Below are 23,248 nucleotides of genomic sequence, written 5' to 3'. Positions count from 1 at the left end.
GAGAAAAAGTATTTGTGAAAGATTAAACATCCACTATCTGTTCAATGAAGATGGAATAGAGCCCATCTCTGAGATCTCCCAACAAGTCCTCCAGCAAACCCAGGGAAGCTGTACAGGTAAAAATAAAATGAACAGATTAAAAACACATACAACTTGCTGACCTCCTTCTTCCATCAAAAAAGCTGCAAAAAAAAGGCATGAGCCCAAAATTTTATTTCTTTCATAATCTTTTACAAGTCACCTTTTAATTAACCCAACAAATACAGCGCTATACACCAAGAGCCAACTATGCTCAGAAATGTACCTGTTCCAGTCAAACCAGGGAATCTGGGTCACTGAAACCAACTCTGGTAACACCCATTCTAAACCCTAGTAGCAAGTCCCTCATTCAAACCCAGGATGCTACAGTGGAATGTCTTCAGAGGTGTATATGTGAATTACAAAGGGTGGGATGACAGGTGTGACTGGGCTAGGACGACTGGTGCAAACAAGACACACATCCATAATGATCACAAAAGACACCATCAAGTATCCGACATGCTGGCAAGCAGGCTCAGCAGTCCGGATTCCAGTTTTGTGCTCTCCAGCAATTAAGACTGCTCTGGATATAGATTTCTTTGGTTCCTGTTTACACTAGTTCCACCTGTCCCTAACTGGGAGCTGAAGCACTGTGGACCAAAAGGACTGCAGAAGTCTGAGTCCCTGTGCATCCTGAGGCAAATCACAATCTCTCTGTGCCTACTTATACAGTTGTGGTGAAGCACCCAGACCCAAATAGTACCAAGAGGTGATCCTCAGCACCCTCTGAAGTGTTACCATCCACAGGGACCTGAGGCACATGGAGACTGACTTGCTCAAGGTCACACAGAGAGTCTGTGGCAGAGCTGTGAATGGACCCGAGATCTCCTGAATCCCAGTGCAGGGCTCTACTCCTCTGTGAAATGGAGATAATGATACTTGCCCCCGAGATCATAAAGGCTGCATCAGGAGTTTAGACTTCTCTTTCAACACACTGTTAGAACTAGGATGGAACATCATCTTCAGATGCATGAGTCGAGAACAGGCACCATGCTCTTCTTCTAAGGAGGAAGGCTTCCCACCTCTGATCCCATTCAAATCTTCTGTGTACAAACTCCCTCTCCCCACCCAGGTGATGGAAGAATTCCAAGAAGTTAACCCTAAAACTAAAGTTTCAGCACTGTCTATAATGTGCTTACACAACACCTTCATCATCTAATACTTAATTAAATTACGTTGCCCAATCAGCCCCCTGGCAAGGAGGTAACAATTGTCCCTATTTTATGGATAGAGAAACTGTGGTACAGAGAGGATATGTGACTTGCTCCTAGGTCTCAGTCCAGCCACTAGACCACACGTCTAGTTAAGAAGGTCTGAACTCATGTTGACCCCAACTGTGGAACTATACAACATTGCAAGTACCGGCACACACATGGCTGTATGAGTCTCCAGTTTTCTGAACACATTCCAGGATTTGGAACAAAGACTGTAAACCAAGGCTTCCAAAAGTGACTAGTGATTCTGGGAGCCCAGCTGAAAGGGGACTGATTTTCAGAGGGCAGGTGGCTCAGCATTTTGCAAGAGTCTCAAGTTGGTGACCCAAAAGCCACTAGTCACTTTTGAAAATCTGGACCTAAGCTCTTCAGAACATGGACCAGGCACTGATTGGCAGCATGTAAACATAAAATGTTCTCTACTAATATGTCTCAGTACTTTTCCCACCAGTGTTTAGCCAAAAGAGATGTGTCTAGAGTCCACATTTATTCACACATGTACGTCAGTTTTTTCCCCCCATCTTTCAACTGACATCCTTTAAACTGCTATCCCCAGGCCTCAATTCAGAGGATGCAGAGAGCCAGCTCTCTGAAAGATATACCATTGAGATGCACCTGTTCCATATGCACCACTCTCCCTCACCTCAGCTTGGCTCCATCTCCAAGACCGGGGCACCTGGCTTTGCCAGCATGACTGCCACACTCTGCAAAGACCCAGACTGAAAGCTAACTCGTGCAATAGCCATCTACACCAAGAGGGCAAGTGGCCACCACCCTGTGCTCCTGAAATTCTGTGCCCAGACACCCTAGCCAGACTAACTCATGCCCCCAGGGTGTCAGGCCAGGCCACTGCCCAGATCAATAAGCGACCCACGCACACGCTTTACCACATTGCACTCCAAAAGCAAACAAGAGGCAGACACATAGGTGCCTAGCAGTCAGGAAGCAGTTAAACCACGCAACGCATGGTTAATCTGTCTCCTAAATCTGCAGCTCAAACGGTGGGAGGGCAGGGAACGTGGCAGGGCGCACTCCCCACTTCAGAGTGAACCCCAGATCACCCCTGGGGCAGAGGGAGACTCTACCGTGCAGGGCAGGCCCAGCAATGTCACTGACTGCAAGGAAAGATCTCACTCTGCACCAACGGAGCTTCCACTCCCTCTCCCCTGCTTCTGGAATGACTTTCCAACCAGCGCAACCTACTTCTCCCTCCTTCCCTCCCAAGTGGTGCACTACCCCTTTAAGAGGCCAGGCAAGATGGAGCCCTTGCCTTGTCCACTGCATTAAAAAAAAAAATCCCCAAACCAAACCCCCTTCGCAGCGCCCCGATCCGCAGGACTGAGAGCGCGGGGCGGTAGAGGCTCCCGTGCCCTGGCTGGGTGTGCACAGCCCTCCCCCGCTCCCCAGGGGACACTGAGGCTTGCAAGCAGCCCCCACTCCCGCTGATCTGCAAGAAAGAGGCTGTTTCCTAAGGTGGATCCTCCCCCTCCACCCTGTGACCACATGGGGGGGGGGAACCACAGACAAAATGAAAGGGACTTACTTTCTCTTTCTGCTCCTCGGAGTGCATCTCCTCCTGCTCCCCCTGGGCTTGCTCCGGGGGGGTCCTCCCTCTGCCTCCCCCTGGGCTCGGGCAGGCACGGGGCGAGCTCTGGGTGCTTAGCTGTGCTGAAGGGAGGGGAGGGTGGAGTAGGTGGGTGGGGGAGGCTCTGGGCTTCTTGGAAAGGCTCTGCTCCCACTCAGCCTTCCTCCTCTTCCCCCTCTCCTCTTCCTCGCCTTGTGTTTGCTGATGGCAAGGACGGGGCTGGGGGGGGCAATGTTGTTTTTTCCCCCCTCTCTCTCTTTTCGTTTTCACCAGCTGCCTGTCCCTGACCCCACCCAGCGGCTCCACCCCATACACTGCTACATGCCCTGTCAATCATCAGCCCCTTTAAAGCTGCAATGCACAACTTGGGCTCCCCCGTGGGCTTATTTGGCCGCCCACACGGCCAATGCCCAGCGCTGTCCGCATAGGCTGCAGGACCCTCCCGAGGCGGGTGGAAGGAGCCCCCACCCCTTCCCCTGATCGCCTCTGTAGGGGGTGATTCCTTGGGGTGGGGGAGCTGCATGGATGGAGCTGCTACTCCCTCCCTGACTCCACCTACCTCCTGTGCACAAGTCGGACTGAGCGGCTCGGCAACACCCTAGCAGCTAGTTCTCCTTGCTCGGCCTCTTTCAGTTTCATCGGGCTGGTGAACGCGGCTCCCACTGAATTTGGGGGGCGGGTGGGTCCCCAAGGCTACACCGTCCTCCTCCCCCCACGCCCACTTCTGAGCCCAGAGACTTTCCACCGCTGAGCCTAGATCAGGACAATGAACTCTGCTCCCACGCCCTTTGGGGAACTGGGTGTCCAAGGAGAGCCCCCCGCCTCGATCTGGGTCGTTAACAGAGCGCACTTCTCAAGGGGGGAGGGGGTATGTGCGACGGAGCAGAAGCCAGGGCTGGGTGTGGGAGGAGCAGGAAGCTGGTCTGTGCCCAGCTCATGGGTGGTGTCTGCAAACTCCAGGGAGGGGCCGTTGTTTTCCAGCCCTTTAGCTCCATCTGCTTCTCCTGCGTTCGAACAGCCCGGCTGCTCGCTCACACCTTGCTAGCTTGGGAGCTGCTCTCTGCAGAGCGGCTGGATGGCAGCGATTCCCAATGGCTCCCCCCAGCCCAGTGGGTTGGTGCGGTATGGCCCATGCAACCTTGTGCCCTCACGCTAGCTAAATAAATTGCCTAGATCAGATGAGTTTTTTATTCCCCCCCTCCATGCAAAAATTGCTTTGCCTCCCCTGAGTGCTCTTGTGCCCTTATAGATGCGACTGTTCTTGACCAAGCTAGACATATATGGTCTTTTATTAGTTTTTCTGCTGGAGCAGACAGTTCAACTGAGACATCCCTGGCAGATGATTCACTTGCCATCAGATCTGCAGAGGAATAATAGGGACAGTTGCTCCAAGCACCTCGATCTATCTCCTATCTGAAGGACAGAGGGAATTAATTCCCTGTGGGCTAAAAGCTGGTTTTCTAGTTAAAGCTGTACTAAGACTAAGGCTTCTCCTGCAGCTCTTTGATTTCCATGGTAGCCCCTTTCAGCAGAGGGCACTTTGCAGGTGTTCCTTTCACCTGCCTCCGGGGTGCATCCTGGTGGCTATTTGAAAGCAAGCTCCATGCAAAACCGTTGTCTCAGGCAGGAGACAACCGAGCACCTGAAACGGCAGGTGGCACTTGACTCAAGTGGCATGTAACTACCGAAACTGGAATCCATCCAGCACACAATGGAGGATCTGGGTGCTAATTGCCCAGGGATCATTATTAGCCACTGAGGACGCCTCAATTCTACATCTCAGAAAGGTGGCAGAAGCACCACCCCCCTGACACCATTAGCTAGACATTGGTATCATCCTCATAGAATCTGAGCCATGCACAGTCAATGGATTTTATCCTCCCAACCCCCCTGGAGGTGGATTAATCTCCTTTCACAGATGGGAGCTGAACCACAGAAAGGGGAAGACAAGGGGAGTTTCCCTCAGAAGTCTCCCATCTAGCCGAGAGGAGGGCTTACCCCAGCCCAGGAGGTATGACAGCATGCCTTTGAGGTAGAACATACAGCAGTGGTTCTCAAACTTTTGTACTGGTGACCCCTTTCACATAGCAATCCTCTGCGTGCGACCCCCCCTTATAAATTCAAAACACTTTTTTATATATTTTATATATTTTTTATATATTAACACCATTATAAATGCGGGAGGCAAAGCGGGGTTTGGGGTGGAGGCTGACAGCTCGTGACCCTCCATGTAATAATCTTGCGACCCCCTGAGGGGTCCTGACCCCTGACATACAGGGAATGCCCACCCAGATCAGATGAGACAGGTCCTCTTGGGTCATGGGATTACCTTTCGACAAAGGGTAAGTGGGGGGCACTTATTTCCATCTTGGGTGGGATAGTCCTTCCTCCGCATGGCCACCCCTGCAAGTTATCCGGTGACCTCTCCACACCTCCCTCTGGATCTGGCCCTTCCACCCTCCATCACTCCTGATATCACAGGTTCCCAGGGCTCTGAAGGCTGCTCTCCTTCCCCAGCCAGCTGGCTTGCCTGCATGGACAGACAGCTGGCAATGGCTCTGAGGAGGAGGCTGCCCACAAGAAGTGGCAGGAGAGGGGACCCATCTGCCCCTTCTGTTCTGTGACCACCTCTGTCCTTTTGAGGAGGTGTCCAGGGATGAAACTGCAGGGCTCAGGAATGTCCGACTGGTCCACATCCCCAGCTTCCTGCCCACCTCCCCTGACCCACTGGTGTCTGGATACTGGGTGGAAGGGTGGAGTGTTCTCTCTCTGTCTCATTGGTGTCTGGATCCTGGGTAAACAGGTGCAGGCTCAGCTGGGTTGCTTCCCCTGTCCTCCTGGCATCTGGCTCCTGAGTAGAGGGGGGAAGGAGTTCTCACCCTGTCCCACTGGTGCAACAGATGTGGCTGCTGACAGTGCAGTTTCTGGCTCCTGGGGCTGGGAGGGGAAGCTGGCCTCACCCCTAGGAACAGTTCTTTCTCATGGCTGGGCGGGGAGGCCCTTGAGCCCCTGAGTGGGGTGAGGGGAGGGGGCTCATTGTTGCCATGGATACATTTCTCAAGTCACATTTCATTACAAAGGGTGTTTCCAGCATCTGAAACTCGCACTAAGAGAAGCCAGGAGAGCTCGGGGAACCGGCCAGGCGAGCAAACACCCTGGGCCTTTGGAGATGTGCTTGTTCAGTTGCTTTTCTAAGGAAGTTTGCAAGAGTGGTGAGGGCTTAAAGGGGCACTGTCAGGCTGAACAGCATATAGATCTGTCCATGCTCTGCACTGCTGTCAATCATGGTGCTTTCAGTGCTGTGTGCAAAGCACTCAGAAGTAGGAGCAGGCTATGTCAGGACCAGCCACTGCTAGTAATTAAGCCCAACACACTTTAAACTCCTCTAGCTCGCTCTTCTCGCTCCTACCATGAGTTTATTCTTTGTAGCTGCTGGGCTGGGATGCGGAAGCCAGACAGGGCTGTATGGTCAGTTTCACTTCCAGTTTCACCCTCTGGTGAACTCAGAACATGTTACAGATCTGTGGGAACTCAGCTCCCCCTTTCTCTTGGTGTGGTCAGTGGGGAAACTGAGGCTCAGAGGAGCAGGTAAGCTATTCTCCCCAGGTCACACCGGGAGCTCATCTCACTTTATGGTGACCAAGCTCTAACAGGCTGTGTTGTCTGGGTTTATGACACAGCAGGAGAAAATGTTTTTAACCCCGCAAACTGTTGTAATTTTTCTTGTAATTTCATAGACTCATAGAATTTCAGATGGGAAGGAACCATGCTGATCATCTAGTCTGACCTCCTGCATAACACAGGCCAGAGAACTTGACACAGTCATTCCTCTATCAAGCCTTTCATATAAAGATTTGCATTCAGTGGCCGTGTACTATGGAGTCAGTCATTGGCTATAGGACACAGAACCTTTCACCTCCAGATCACTGGTTCAGCTGCTGCCCTGGGCAATAGAGAATGGAGACCTAAAGACGTGACCATCTAGCAGCGGCTTGGAGTTTATGTGAAATGATCTGGGACAGGTGACTCCATAACAAAATTACTGGCACTAAGGAGTTCTCTTGGTACACCAGTAGAGAGGCCAAGGAGTGAATGGGCCATGGATACTGGGTGGAAGCATTGGCACCAACACTACACTATTGTTAAGTGGACCGGACGCTTAATGCAGCATATTGCCCTTGGACTCCATTGAAACTTTGGTTGCATTTAACATCCAAATCCTCCTGCCTGGGGTAATTAACAGGCCCATTCCTTCACCCAGATCTCCGCTGATGCGGACTTCGTCTGCCAGGACAATAAGGCAGAGCACTAACTGGCCAGAAGACCTCCCCTTCAGCATGCAAAAGGGAGTCATTTGATGCATGAAGCACTGAACTGCAGCCACTTCTGGGGGTGGAGCATAGCAGCACAGCAATGACACTCCATGATTTTCAAGAGGGGAAGTAAATAAAAAATCCTCCAGGTAAAACTGAAGGGGGAATCTCAGCTCAACAGAAGTAATAATCACACAGAGAATCCAGGCAGGACAATGGTATTACCTACACCACAGGTTTATGAAAAGTCTCCTGGGGTCTATTGAGATCACAGTCACAGGGGGCATGGTTGAAGACCTTAGTTGGGAGGTTCCATTTAGCACACTCCCTGATTGTGGGGTACCCTGTGTTCATCTGTTGCCTGCTCATCTGATGGCTCCCCTCTTTGGGCACGTGTGTCTGACAAAGGCAGGCCAACTCAGATGGGCCGGGCCTGCAATGGGCAGAGTAACAAGTGGACTGAAATGGCTTTGAAGGAGGAAAGTTCCTCTACTGCTCTTGGGTGGGTCTCTGTGCTACCTTCCGAATCCCCCCATGCAGCCATAACAGTAAGTAGAGTGCATGATATTTGCAGGTTGATCAAACATGGGTCTGGAGTGAGAGACTCCCCTTTCCTTCCAGCCTGTCCCCCCAGATCAGCTATCTTGTGTTCTTGGCCTGCTGATCCAGCCGTGTTTGTGAGGGCAGCATCCTAGCAGCAACAGTGGGATGAGCCAGACTTGGAGATGTCACATCCAGATTCCTGACTGGGAACAACCAAAGAAGATCTTGGCCCTTAGTGAAGCCATCCCAGGTTTTACACTGAGCCTGGTGTAGGATGATATGGGATTTGGAGGGGTCCATGCTGTGGGGATAGCCATGATTAATAAAGCTCATGACTCAAGTCACAGATTCGTAGAGGTCCCACAAAGCCTAGGACACCGTATCTTCAACATCATGGCCTGTGAAAGTCCCCAGTTACTGTGCAGCTGTGTGCTCAGCACCACTTTGCAGGGGACCTGCACTTCACTCCAGGTCTTTCCATGTCCCAACAACAGGGGCTGCGGGCATTGGGGAGGGGTTGTTCAGTGAGAATGTGAAGAGACCCACACCCCTCCTGGCGGGCAGAGTCAGCTCCCTGGGACACGTTCAGGAGGACAGCATTCACATGGGACACTCCCTGCTGCAGGGAGTCATTGCTACCAATAGCTTGGGCTGATTCCAGAAAGGACCTGTCACTCACAAGAGCAGATCTGCATTCATGGTCAGCTAGGCTCAGAGACCCACTCCTCGTGCTCTAGGGCAGGTGCCGATGGTAGCGATCTCAGCCATGGGTCAGGAGGGAGGCACCCCTGGGGACAGCTTTGCACTCAGGTGCAATGGGAAGGGGGCTACGTGCGCTCAACGCTCACTTCCGATGGGCCCATGATGGCAGCCTCCATTGTCCGCTTGTTAAATTTCCAAACAGGCCCCTTTGTGTGTGGGAGGAGCGCCCCATACACTTCTGCAAAGCTGCCTCATCATCCCTTCAAACCCCTCCTTAGAATTCACCTTTGCCGTGACACCTAGAGAAAACTTGACAAGAGTGAGGCTGCAGGCGTGCTGAGCTCACTGCCCGTCATGCTGACCAAGAGTGTCTCAGGGTTGTCTTGTACTCTCCAGTCAATCTATCTGGATCCATCTGTTGTTGCTTATCTTATACGTAGCTTGCAAGCTCTTTGGGGGCAGGGGCTGTCTTTTTGTTCTATGTCTGTACAGCGCCTAACACAAGGGAAACTTGCTCCATGACTAGGGCTGCTCAGCGCTATGGAAATACAAATAATACACCTGACCATGAACCCTCCAGTGCTGCTCAGTGGCAGAGCCAGGAAACCTGGCGAATTGGACCACTGATCTGCTGAGGAATGTTGTAAGATTGGTCCCTTACCCCACCCTATTGGAATGTACCACCTAGCATAGGCACTGACTCTGTGGGTACTTTGGGGCTCATGCACACACCGAAAAATAATAGGGAGTACTCAGCACCTGCAGGGCCAGCTTAATCTTTTGTGAGCCTCGGCGCATGGACCATGGCCCTGCCCCCAGCTCTGCCCTGCTCAGCCTCTTCCTCCCCGAGGCCCCGCCCACACTCTGTCCTGAGCCTACATCCACGTGCCTTTCCCCCGAGGCCCCACTCGCGCTCCGCCCTGCACCTGCTCAGCCTCTTCCCCCCGAGGCCCTGCCCGTGCTCTTCCCCCACTCAGCGTCTTCCCCCAAGTAGGGTTGTCAACTTTCTATTTGCAGAAAACTGAACACCCTTGCCCCACCCCACCCCTTCTTGCAGGCTACGCCCCCGCTCACTCCATCCCCCCTCCCTCGAATCATAGAATATCAAGGTTGGAAGGGACCTCAGAAGGTCATCTAGTCCAACCCCCTACTCAAAGTAGGCCCACTCCCCAGACAGATTTTTGCCCCAGATCCCTAAGTGGCCCCCTTAAGGATTGAACTAACAACCCTGGGTTTAGCAGGCCAATGCTCAAACCACTGAACTATCCCTCCATTGCTCATTCTGCCTAACCCTCATTCACTCACTCATTTTCACAAGGTTGGGGTTGGGGTGCGGGAGGGGGTGAGGGCTCCGGCTGGGGGTGTGGGCTCTTGGGTAGGGCTGGAGATGAGAGGTTCAGGTTGTGGGAGGGGGTTCCGGGCTGAGGCAGGGGGTTGGGATGCCGGAGGGGGTGAGGGCTCCGGCTGGGGGTGTGGGCTTGGGGGTGGGGTCAGAACTGAGGGGTTCACAGTGCAGGAGGGGGATCTGGGCTGGGGCAGGGGGTTGGGGTGCAGGAGGGGGAGAGGGGTGCAGGCTCCAGGCTGCATTTACCTCATGCGGCTTCTGGGAAGCAGTGACATCTCCCACCGGCTACTAGGAAGAGGTGCGACCACATAGCTGTGTGCACTGCCCGCACCTGCAGGCCGCCCCCTCAGCTCCCATTGGCTGCCTAAGAGCCAGAGCGTGATGCCGGCAGCTTCCCGGGAGTCATGCAGAGTTGGGTAGGGAGCCTGCCTGCGCCGCCAACTGGACTTTTAATGGCCGAGCTGCCAAGGTCCCTTTTCAACCAGGTGTTCCGGTCGAAAACCGGACACCTGGCAACCTTACACCCGAGGCCCCACCTGCACTCCACCCCATCCCCACTCCTCCTCTTCCCTCGAGGCCCTGCCCATGCTCTGCCCTGCCTCCCAGTCAGCCTCTTCCCCTCAACTCACACGGGGGCAGAGAAGAGAGCAGAGAGGAGCACCCACCAGCAAAAACAAAAGTCAGTGCCTGTGCCACCTAGGCCGGGGCAAAAGTATTCTGACTGTTGTCCCCTCCCCATACCACTTGGTTTGCCATTTGTTCTTGAAGTGAAAGCTTCTCACTCTAGCCCCATGCCCTGGCAGCTGTGGCAGTGCCACGCCCAGCCTGTCATAGCCACTTAGCCTTGGGTCTGGTGCAGCTGCTCCGGGATCTGGTGCTATCTAGCAAGCTCGCCACGCCCTGGGTGAGGGCGAGATTAGTCTGTGCTGTGGGGTTGGAGGAAGGGCAAGGGTGGGGCAGGGAGGGGCAGAGAGAGCACCTGGCTTTGCTCTGTTGCTATAAATTCTTTTTGCTAATGATCAGATAGCACAAGAGAAACACAGGAGTGTGCAAATGCACTGGGGCCGGATGGGGGAGGAGAGTTTAAAAGGTAAAAGACACAAATACATGGGGAATGGGGAAGAGAGGTGGGACTAAAAAACAGAGTCTTCACCTGCTGAGAGGCTCTTACTCTACCATTTACACCAGCGGGAGTCACTCCTGATTTATACCAGGGCCAGAGAGTGCAGGGGCTGTTGAGCTCTGGGTTGAAGGCAGAGAGTGGGACAGCAAGGAGGCAAAGGAGGAGGAGTGGCGGGGGCAGGATCCAAAATGGAGGGAAGAGGCAAACAAGGAGAATGAACGCCGGTATCCAGGCTGGGTGAAGATGCTTCATCTCTTCTCTTAAGAAGCCTCACCAGTAAGGAAACCCTGATCTGGTGGCTCCCTGGGGTTCTCTGCATTTGTGGGAGCCCCCGTCCCCGTTGTTTGTGATGGGCTGCAGCAGAGCTGGATGGGCATCGTCTCCACCCAGGACCCTGATGGAGATGACTCAGTTGCCCTAGCTGACAGGGTTGATGGGATCTGGAGGCCTGAGTGAGGAAGCTTTAACGCAAGTGACCAAGCCTCCATGCCCTCAGGGAACCCCCATGGAGAATCCCAGCCTCTGCCTTCTGCAGGGAGGGCACCGGGTGGGAAATCCAACCAGCTCAACAGATGAGGAAAACAGATCTAGAGAGAAGCCATAGACAGTGCTGTTGAATTCCACTCATGTAGGGCCCATGGAGCTACCCCGACTCACACCAACCGAGGAGCCAGCCCTTGCTCTCCCTCAGAAACCCTAAAGTGCCCATCTCCATGCCATCAGGTCAGCATGCAATTCATTACTGCTAAAGAGGACTGATCAGAAAATTGGGGGTTTCCCCAAGGGAAACTGTCAGCTTTTTGTCAGAAAAATCTTGTTTCCACGAAAGGCCGAAGATTTCCAGGCAAGCAAACACCTTCTGCAAAAATTCACCCTTTGCCAGAAACCCAATTTTCCATCCCCCAGCGGTTTGGATGCACAGCTGAATGCAAAGTGTTTGTAAGTTGTTTCTGTGGCACACTGGCCCAAGCAGTTCAGAATACCTCCAGGACTAGTCAGAGCTGGGTCACATAGAATCATAGAATATCAGGGTTGGAAGGGACCTCAGGAGGTCATCTAGTCCAACCCCCTGCTCAAAGCAGGACCTAATCCCAACTAAATCATCCCAGCCAGGGTTTTGTCAAGCCTGACCTTAAAAATCTCTAAGGAAGGAGATTCCACCACCTCCCTAGGTAACCCATTCCAGTGCTTCACAACCTTCCTAGTGAAAAAGTTTTTCCTAATATCCTATCTAAACCTCCCCCACTGCAACTTGAGACCATTACTCCTTGTTCTGTCATCTGCTACCACTGAGAACAGTCTAGATCCATCCTCTTTGGAACCCCCTTTCAGGTAGTTGAAAGCAGCTATCAAATCCCCCCTCATTCTTCTCTTCTGCAGACTAAACAATCCCAGTTCCTTCAGCCTCTCCTCATAACTCATGTGCTCCAGCCCCCTAATCATTTTTGTTGCCCTCCGCTGGACTCTTTCCAATTTTTCCACATCCTTCTTGTAGTGTGGGGCCCAAAACTGGACACAGTACTCCAGGTGAGGCCTCACCAATGTCGAATAGAGGGGAACGATCACGTCTCTCAATCTGCTGGCAATGCCCCTACTTATACAACCCAAAATGCCGTTAGCCTTCTTGGCAACAAGGGCACACTGTTGACTCATATCCAGCTTCTCGTCCACGGTAACCCCTAGGTCCTTTTCTGCAGAACTGCTGCTTAGCAGAACATGACTTCGGGCAAGGTGATGGTCCTGTGACATCAGCTCCTGAGTCAATTTTAAAGTCAATAGTCTTGCCAGGAATATTCAGTTTCAGCAATTGTGCCTTCCCCACTCTAAGGGCATCACAGATATATAGGACGAGTCGGTCCCTGTGCCCTCTTAATATCCCCAGGGAAGGGCTGAGGGAGGAGAGGCGGAAGCATCCTAAAAGTGGGGGGGCCACAGGTGCCTGAACCGGGGCCCTGCCCCACCTCCACACCATCCCTTCTCCCTGAGCCCCCACACCACCCCTTCCCCCAAGACTCTGCCCCCACACCACCTCTTCCCCCAAGACTCTGCCCCCACACCACTCCCTCACTGCCTTTTCCCCCAAGACCCCGCCTCTGCTTGCTCCTCTCCACCCCTTTCCGCTCATCACTCGCTCTTCCACCCATAAAAAGTGGGGGGCCATGGCCCCCTGGTTCCCTGTTCCAGCACCCCTGGGCTGAGGTCCCATTTCCCCACTTTATGCTAGGGAAACAGACTCTGTAAATTGCCTGCAGGAATTTCAGGCTCTCTGCCTTTCTGCATCCTGTAGTGTGGACTCTGCATGAATACAGCAGCATGCTGGTCTCGCCTGGCACAGGGAGGTAGAGAGGAAGGATGGCCTAGTGGTTTGGGTGCTGACCTGGGTTCAATTCCCTACTCTGCCCTTGGGCGAGTCCCTTAGTCTCTCTGTTGCCCGTCTGTAAGATGGGGATAATAGCGCAGCATGGGGTGGGAGTGTTGCAAGGATAAATCCATTGGTTGACTGTGAAGTGATGCTATCGTGATGGGGACCAGATTGGCACCTCAGCTCCCCTGATGCTCAGCCCTGTAGGTAACTAGTCCTGAATGTGAGAATGCATCTGTGATTATTAGCCAGGAGAGAATAAAGGTAACCATGGCCCAGGGCTAACAAACCCCTGGAAACCCCCTATGTAATTCTTAGGCCACATGTTCCCCTCCCTGTGTTTGCAGACTCTGGCATCTGGAAGGGGCCCGTTTGGGGCATGCACTATTTTCACTGATCCATTTCACCCATCCCTACCCGTCACAGTACATGAGTTGGGCTCAGCGCATGACGTTTTTCTCAAGAGCCCAGGTACCCACTTCAGCAGCCCCAGAAACCAGAGATGGGACATAGCTGCCCGGTTTGCATGCAGATCTGAATTTCCCTGAGGTTCCAGTGGGTTTGGATCCAGGTGCAGGTTCATGCCCATCTCTGTACAGGGGTCTGTGGCCTCCTCCTGCCACACTGTCTTTATTCCCACCTCCTAATGCCCTCCTCTGCTCTGTGCATCCCAGACACAGAGACCCGCACTGGGCTGCAGACACCCTGGCAAATCAGCACGTGCCATGCAGAAGCCGGGCGTGTTGCGCCAACTTGGGAAAACCTCCCTCTAAATGTGGAGATTCATGCACTGCACATAGGTGATGTCACCGACAGCCAACCAGAGAGCTCCAATTGTATCTGGTGTTGCCATGGAAATGGTTGTGCCGTTACAAGTTCAGCGTTGCCACCTCACTGCAGGATCCCGGGGGCGGAGGGCCATGAACTAGGAAGCAGCAAAGGCTGCGGTTCACACGCAGCTCACAAGCACATGAAAGGCTCCATCTTGCAGCTTGATGGCCTGCGGAGCAGACTGAGGCCCAGATCCTCAAAGGTTGAAATCAAGGGGAATTAGGCACCTCAATACCTTTGAGGATTTGGGCCCGAGTCCTTACCCATCCTCAGCGGAGACAAGACCCTGAGCTAGAGTCCAAACTCATCCTGCTTCCTAGGGTAACTCCGGCTTCCTCTCTTGGGCTTCCCTTTAAGACCTTCTGTCCTACTATCCTCCCCCTGGAAAGCCACATCATCCCCATACATCCCAGGTGCAGTTCAGAAGCTGCATGTGCCACAGTGAGCCACCCCAGCACTCCCCTGCACTCCCCCTCCTTCTCAGCTTCCTGCCTGCCCCAACTCTGCGGCTGGATGGCTGTGGGAGCCTCGACCCTGCTCTTCCAGGCCTGGCCTTCTGCCCGGCTGCCCCAGCAAACCTGTCCAGAGCACAGAACAGCAGCCGTGATAAACTAGGGAGCGGTTTTGTGAGGATAAAGGAAGAGACTGAGAGCCACATGTGACCAATGGCACACCTGAGCCCAAGCACCTAGCCATGAAAGTTTATAACCTGTCGCCTGGGCCCTTTTGCATTCTACAGTACAATGGGCGGGGGGTGGAGGGGTGTTATTCCTCAAAAACAGCACAACCATTCAGCACAAGTGTCAGGGTTTCTGCCCTTCATCACCCAGAGCTCACCCCAGGTTCTACTGGGCCACCTGCCAGCTCCAGGGGAGGGCAGGAGTATTCTACCTCCTTAGTTAGGAAAGGCCCTGCACACAACTCCGTGTAATAGCTCCCGAAGACGTGCCTGCTAGGACCGATGGGCCCTTAGTCAAGGAGTGCAGATCTGGACCCAGTGGAGCTCAGATGGCCAGAAATGCAAAGGTCAGATCTAGTTCCGGATCCAGGTCTGGATTTCCCCAACATTCAGGGGAGGGGGATTCCGATCTGGTGTTTGGACCCTTCCCTACGCCAGACATGGTGATGGGTCAGGACAGGCAAGCTCTGCTGCTAGACATGGCAGCGCCCTGTGCCTCCTGGGAATGGCTGACCAAGGCACATTTAGCTTCTTTCCTTCTTGTCCTTAACCAAGCCATCTCCACACAGGGGAGGTCTCCTGCTGTCGTTAATGCTCATGGCCACTAGAGAGCAGCACAGCTTCAAGAACAGAGCGAGCCTGGTGTAGCTTTTCAGCATCCTCGGACACTAGTAGAGCTGGGGTCTGGGCCAGGCAGGGTAATACCATGTGTTTGGGTTTCTGTTTATCTTTAGAAGTGCATGAAACTATATCCCAGACATCGTATCCCAGGAGAGTAACCTCAGGCCTAGCAGAGACCATGTGCATTGCAATGACATAGGGTATCCCAGTCCTTAGCTACTGACTTACCTCCTTGGCTTTAGCATCTGAACCACATAGATTTACCTAGGATGGGCATAGGCACACAGCTGTTCTGGAGCAGGGCAGTGGTTCTTCTAGTGCGGTCTCCTGTCTCCAACAGTGGATGTTTCTGAGGCAGTGCCAATGCCCATGATACACCTGGAACTGTGCTTGGAGATCCCAGCAGTCAACCCTTGCTGGAGGATATGTGCCATATGCTGGCCTGGAATCAGTGCTAACAGAGCATTCCACAAGGGCATCCCCCACTGCCCCGACAATGCCCTTCCATTCTCAGGGGGTCACCAGCGTTGTTCAGAACATAAGGGAGTCCAGGAGCCGCTGGGCTAGCGAGGAGATCCCACTGTCCATGAGGCTGAAAAGCGACTGTGGACATTTAAATTCCCTCTGCAGCATCAGCATTACTGTACTGAGTGTGTCCAATTGCTACAACGCTGGGTTTAAATGAATGTAGTAATTCTGCCAATGAGCTCACTAAGGTACAGAGAGGTGGAGTGATTTGCCCAAAATCACATGGTGAGTCAGTGGGAATGGAACCCAGGACTCTTGACAGCTGGCCACCTGGCTGTCACCACTAGACAACATGGCCTCCCAAACAGGGCAGGTACCAGAGGTTCATTTTGTGACAAGAATTCAGAATTGCACCCCGCCCCCCCTCCACCTCCCCCAAGGGTCTGCATCTGAGCTGGAGCTGGGCAGATGCTATCTCTTTTCCTGAGGCCAATAATTAACCAGAGAGCTTGGCGGGGATATATTTCCCGAGAAAGGAGCACTCAGAGCAAGTAGTTTCCTTGGTAACGGATGTTTCAGCTGGAGCAGAAATAGTTTCCCTGCAGCCCTGCGATATGGATTGGCAGTAAGGGTGGCAACCGCTACCTTGGGGAGAGGTGACAGTGCTAGAGAAAATGGGTAGGGAGGATGCAGCAACCACACCTCTACAGGCTTCATTGGCCAAAAGCAAAGGTGCAAGGGTGAGGAAAGCAGAGACTGGAGAAGAGCCCCAGATCAGAACCTTGTTGCAACGACACAGGCAGAGTCAAATGTCACTGTCCCAGTGCCCAGAATACCCCGAATGTCCCCACAAAGATGCATACATGCTGCCTTGTGGTTCACCCTGTGACACTCTGTATTTCAAGGGAACACCCTACACCACCATGTTCATCCTTATAATATGACAATGCAAAGTTTGTCACGTTGGGAGTCTTCGGAAGGCTCACGATGCATTGAGCATTGTTGTTATAGTAATGTTATAGGTTGTAATTTCATGTATATAGTTATGAGGTTGAAAACGTGTCCTCATGGCTTAAAACAAGCCCTGGCAAAACTGTACAGGAGCAGAGGGGCAGTTCACACCTCAACAGGGCATGTATGGGACAAACCCAGCCCAGCCTCACAGGAACAAAGGACACTGGCCTAGGCAGCAACAAAGGATCTGTTGGACTCTCGAGTGAGTCACCCCCCCTTCCCTTGGTCAGTCAGGGACGACGATGAGATAATGCTCACCTGACTCTGAAGGGGGTGGGGTGGGAAGCCAAGAGAGAAGAAAAAACATGATAAAAGGGAGAGACGTTTGCCACGCTCTCTCTCTCTCTTCCACCTCCATCTACAGACACCACCATCAAGCGACTGAAGTGCTGATCAAAGGGGAGAGCCTGGCTGAAGGGCAACCAGCCAGCCTGTGGTGAGAAGCATCTAAGTTTATAAGGACACTGAAAGTGTTAAGATCAGCTTAGAAACCGTTTTGCTTTTATTTCATTTGACCAAATCTGACTTGTTGTGCTTTGACTTATAATCACTTAAAATCTATCTTTTGTAGTTAATAAATCTGTTTGTTTATTTTACCTGAAGCAGTGCATTGGGTTTGAAGTGTTTCAGAGACTCCCCTTGGAATAAAAAGCCTGGTGCATATCAATTTCTTTGTTAAATTGACAAACTCATATAAGATTGCAGCATCCAGCGGGCATAACTGGACACTGCAAGACGGAGGTTCCTAGGGTTGTGTCTGGGACCGGAGATATTGGCTGGTGTCATTTGGTTGCACAATCCAAGCAGGTTACATGCCAGAGGCTGTGCATGAACAGCCCAGGAATGGGGGTTCTCACAGCACAGCAGGGTAAGGCTCACTCCCAGAGTCAAGAATTGGAGTGGCCTAGCAGATCACCGGTCCAGATAACAGTCAGGGGAATGTCACACACCCCCAGCTATGACAGGCATTTCCTCTGTTCTGTGAATTGTGATTTTAATTAGGATGGTGGAGGAAGGAGTGACATCATCCAACATGTGGTGTGAGCTGGACCTCCAACGGCAAGCCCAGAGACTGAGAGTAAGGCCTGGTCTACACTACGAGTTTAGGTCGACTTTAGCCACGTTAAATCGACTTAAGCCTGGACACGTTTACACTACGAAGCCCTTTCTGTCGACTTAAAGGGCCCTTTAAACCGGTTTCCTAACACCACCTCGACAAGGGGATTAGCGATAAAATCGACCTTAGGGGGTCGGAATTGGGTTAGTGTGGACGGAATTCGACATTACTGGCCTCCGGGAGCTATCCCACAGTGCTTCATTGTGACCGCTCTGGACAGCACTCTCATCTCAGATGCACTGGCCAGGTAGACAGGAAAAGCCCCGCGAACGTTTGAATTTCATTTCCTGTTTGCTCAGCGTGGAGAGCACAGGTGACCATGCAGAGCCCATCAGCACAGGTAACCATGATGGAGTCCCAGTCCCAGTCCCAGGATCGCAGAAGAGCTCCAGCCTGGACCGAACGGGAGGTACAGGATCTGATCGCCATCTGGGGAGATGAAGCAGTGCTCGCCGAACTCCGAAACAGTAAAAGAAACGGCAAAACATTAGAAAAGATCTCCAAGGCCATGAAGGACAGAGGCCATAACAGGGACGCGCGGCAGTGCCGCGTGAAAATTAAGGAGCTAAGGCAAGCCTACCACAAAGTCAGAGACGCAAACGGAAGGTCCGGGGCAGAGCCGCAAACATGCCGCTACTACGCGGAGCTGCATGCCATTCTAGGGGGTGCAGCCACCACTAGCCCAAGCGTGTTCTATGAGTCCCTCTCTGCAAACGGGGAAGCGGGTTCGGCGGACGAGGAAGATGAGGATGGAGAGAACATAGATAGCTCACAGCAGCAAGGAAGCGGAGAAACCAGTTACCCCAACAGCCAGGATATGTTTGTCACCCTGGACCTGGAAACAGTAACCCCCGAACTCACCCAAGACCCTGAGGGCACACAGGGGACCTCTGGTGAGTGTACCTTTGCAAAAATTACACATAGTTTAAAAACAAGCGTGTTTAATGATTAATGATTAATTTGCCCTGGCAATCGCGGCCAGTACAGCTACTGGAAAAGTCTGTTAACGTGTATGGGGATGGAGCGGAAATCCTCCAGGGACATCTCCAGAAAGCTCTCCTTCATGTAATCCCAAAGCCTTTGCAAAAGGTTTCTGGGGAGGGCTGCCTTATCCCGTCCGCCATGGTAGGACACTTTACCACGCCAGGCCAGTAGCACGTAGTCTGGAATCATTGCATAACAAAGCATGGCAGCGTATGGTCCCGGTGTTTGCTGGCATGCAGACAACATCCATTCCTTATCGCTCTTTGTTATCTTCAGGAGAGTGATATCATTCACGGTCACCTGGTTAAAATGGGGCAATTTTATTAAGGGGACATTCAGAGGTGCCCCTTCCTGGTCTGCTGAACAGAAATATTCCCCGCTGTTAACCACGCGGTGGGGGGGAGGGGTGAAGTGACCATCCCAGAGAATTGGGTGTGTGGGGGAGGGGAGTTAGTTGGGTTTGTGCTGCATGTTAAACCTGAAATCGCATCCCCTCCTTTTACATTGCAAACCCATTTTAAATGGCACGGGTGCTTGGTATGGGAAATGAGGGCAGAACTGTTTGAAACCATCCCCACATGTTAAGAAGGTTAAAAAAGCCCAAAGACTATATGTCTTACCATGGCTGCCTGCAAGCTGAAATCTGTGTCCTGGCACTGCGTGAGTGATCTCTCACACCAAACCAGGAGACTCTCAATATAAGAGGAAAAATGCGACCTTGTAACGAAAGCACATGTGCTGTGTGATGTTGTGAACAGCAAAATCTAACGTGAAAGAGTCTACCCATTGTTCTCTAAAATGTATCTTTTTTAACAACCTCTCCCTTCTCCACCAGCTGCAAATCTTACTCCTTCGCAGAGGCTAGTGAATATTCGAAGAAGGAAGCGAAGGACGCGTGACGAAATGTTTACTGAACTTCAGACTGCCTCCCACGCTGACAGAGCACAGCTGAATGCGTGGAGGCAGTCAATGACTGATTTTAAAAAAGCCCAATATGAGCGAGAGGAGAGGTGGCGTGCTGAAGATGAGAAGTTGCGTGCTGAAACGCGGGCTGAAGAGGAGAGGTGGCGTCAACTTGTAATCAGAAAGCAAGAGTCGATGCTCCGGCTGCTGGAGCATCAAAGTGATATGCTCCTGCGTATGGTTGAGCTGCAGGAAAGGCAGCAGGAGCAGAGACCGCCGCTACAGCCCCTCTGTAACCAGCAGCCATCCTCCCCAAGTCCCATTGCCTCCTCACCCAGACGCCCAAGAACACGGTGGGGGGGCCTTCGGCCACCCACTCACTCCACCCTAGATGATTTCCATAGCAATAAGTTTTAAAGTTTTAAATTGGAGTGTGTCCTTTTCCTTCCCTCCTCCCCCACCCATCCCGGGCTACCTTTCCAATTATCCCCCTAGTTGTGTGCTGAATTAATAAAGAATGCCTGAATGTGAAGTATCAATGACTTTATTGCCTCTGCAAGTGGTGCTCGAAGGGGGGAGGGTAGTAGGGGAGGGTGGGGTGGTTGGTTTGCAGGGAAGTAGAGTTAACAGGGTGGTGGGGGAGGGGCAGAGGGTTCATCAAGGAGCAACAAACAGAAGTTTCACTCCGTAGCCTGGCCAGTCACAAAACTGGTTTTCAACGCTTCTCTGATGCGCACCGCGCCCTGCTGTGCTCCTCTAACCGCCCTGGTGTCTGGCTGCGCGTAATCAGCGGCCAGGCGATTTGCCTCAACCTCCCACCCCGCCATAAATGTCTCCCCCTTACTTTCACATATATTGTGGAGCGCACAGCAAGTAGCAATAACAATGGGGAGATTCTTTTCGTTAAGGTCTGAGCGAGTCTGTAAGCTGCGCCAGCGCGCTTTTAAACGGCCAAATGCACATTCCACCACCATTCGGCACTTGCTCAGCCTGTAGTTGAACAGGTCCTGACTGCTGTCCAGGCTGCCTGTGTATGGCTTCATGAGCCATGGCATTAAGGGGTAGGCTGGGTCCCCAAGGATCACGATAGGCATTTCAACATCCCCAACGGTTATTTTCTGGTCTGGGAAGAAAGTCCCTTCCTCCAGCTTTCGAAACAGAAGAGACTGCCTGAAGACGCGAGCATCATGTACCCTTCCCGGCCAGCCCACGTTGATGTCGGTGAAACGTCCCTTGTGATCCACCAGGGCTTGCAGCAGCATTGAAAAGTACCCCTTGCGGTTTATGTAGTCGGTGGCTTGGTGCGCCGGTGCCAAGATAGGGATATGGGTTCCGTCTATGGCCCCACCACAGTTTGGGAATCCCATTGCAGCAAAGCCATCCACTATGGTCTGCACGTTTCCCAGAGTCACTACCCTTGATATCACCAGGTCTCTCATTGCCCTGGCAACTTGGATCACAGCAGCCCCCACAGTAGATTTGCCCACTCCAAATTGATTCCCGACTGACCGGTAGCTGTCTGGCGTTGCAAGCTTCCACAGGGCTATCGCCACTCGCTTCTCCACTGTGAGGGCTGCTCTCATCCTGGTATTCTGGCGCTTCAGGGCAGGGGAAAGCAAGTCACAAAGTTCCATGAAAGTGCCCTTACGCATGCGAAAGTTTCGCAGCCACTGGGCATCGTCCCAGACCTGCAACACGATGCGGTCCCACCACTCTGTGCTTGTTTCCCGGGCCCAGAATCGGCGGTCCACGGCATGAACCTGCCCCAGTAACACCATGATTTCCACATTGCTGGGGCCTGTGCCTTGTGAGAGGTCCATGTCAATTTCCTCATCACTATCGTCGCCGCGCTGCAATCGCCTCCTCCTCAGCTGGTCCTGGTTTGGCTTTGGCATGTCCAGGAGGCTCTGCATGTTTTCCAGGACAATGCGCGTGGTGTTCATAGTGCTCATAATTGCCGCGGTGATCTGAGCGGGCTCCATGATCCCAGTGCTGGCTATGGCGTCTGGTCTGAAAAAAGGCGCGAAAGTAGTATCTGACGGACCAGGGGAAGAAGGGAGGGAGGGAGGGGCGAGTGACGACATGGTGTACAGGTACAGGGAATTAAAATCAAGAAAGGTGGCTTTGCATCAGGGAGAAACACAAACAACTGTCACACAGAATGCCCCCCCCCCCAAAGATTGAACTCAAAAGCCTGGGTTTAGCAGGAGGAAGGGGGGGAAGCAAATGAATACAGAATAAATCTATTTTTTACATCTTAAGACGACGGTGCAGCATGACTGATAGCCCTTGGCATTTTCTGGGTGCTTGGCAGCAAATACTGGGCGCTTGGCAGTTAGCCTTCAGGTCTATTGCACGATCTGATACCCAGTATGACAACGATGGATACCAGTCGTAATATACTATCTACTGCCCAAAAGGCAAGGGGTTGCTGCTGTGTAGCAATGTTGCCCCATCCTGCGCATAATACGTCTGATAACCATCATCATCAAGGCAAGGGGGCTGGTGCAATGCAGCCCCACGGCTGCCAGCCCCATGTCTGCCAGCACCCAGATAGCCCTCGGCCTCTTCTGGGTGCTTAGCAGACAATATTGGGCACTTGGCAGAAAATAGCATACTACGACTGATAACCATCATTGTCTGCCCGGGTGCCCATGATCGACAGCCACTGCAGTACGATGACGATGGTTACCAGTCGTAATATACCATCTTCTACCAAAAGGCAAGGGGCTGGTGCAATGCAGCCCTACGGCTGCCTGCACCCAGATCGCCAATGAAGGCTACCAGTCATGCTGCACCGTCTACCGCCAAAAGGCAGTAAGCTGCTGCTGCTGTTTAGCAATGCAGTCCCACGTTTGCCGGCACCCGGAAGAGATATGGTGACGGTGAGCTGAGCTGAGCGGGCTCAATGCTTGGCGTGGTATGTTGTCTGCACAGGTAACCCAGGTAAAAAGGCGCGAATCTATTGTCTGCCGTTGCTGTGACGGCGGGGGAGGGGCCTGACGCAATGTACCCAGAACCCCTCGCGGCACTGCTTTGCATCATCCGGGCATTGCGATCTCAACCCATAATTCCAATGGGCGCCGGAGGCTCCGGGAACTGTGGGATAGGTACCATAGTGCAATGCGCCGGAAGTCGACGCTAACCTCGGTACTGTGGACGCGGTCCGCCGACTTCATGCACTTAGAGCATTTTAGGTGGGGACACACACAATCGGCTGCATACAACCGGTTTCTATAAAACCGGCTTCTATAAATCCGACCTAATTCTGTAGTGTAGACATAGCCTAACTGGGGAATTCTGCTGAGCTCGGACAACACAGATTTGCGGTCATCACCGGCAACCACTCAGAATTAGAGATTTCAA

At 52.6% G+C, this 23,248-nt stretch overlaps 1 protein-coding gene across 1 annotated transcript in view; it reads right to left on the bottom strand.

Moving 5' to 3' along the window:
• The window catches only part of KLF8 (Kruppel like factor 8), a 91,616-nt gene extending 88,137 nt beyond the window's left edge, over nt 1–3,479 (bottom strand). The window contains exons 1-2 of the mRNA XM_024219900.2: nt 3,437–3,479; nt 2,836–2,960 (exon numbers count right to left, since the gene is read on the bottom strand). Coding sequence (XP_024075668.1) covers nt 2,836–2,862 — 27 coding nt within the window. The 5' untranslated portion in view covers nt 2,863–2,960; nt 3,437–3,479. The remainder of the gene's footprint in view (nt 1–2,835; nt 2,961–3,436) is intronic.
• Nucleotides 3,480–23,248: the final 19,769 nt, after the last annotated feature.

This window comes from Terrapene carolina, unplaced genomic scaffold (genome assembly GCF_002925995.2).
Source record: "Terrapene carolina triunguis isolate 2854851 unplaced genomic scaffold, T_m_triunguis-2.0 Scaffold137, whole genome shotgun sequence".
Taxonomy (NCBI): Eukaryota; Metazoa; Chordata; order Testudines; family Emydidae; genus Terrapene; species Terrapene triunguis.
This window is presented reverse-complemented; position numbering and strand designations above follow the sequence as displayed.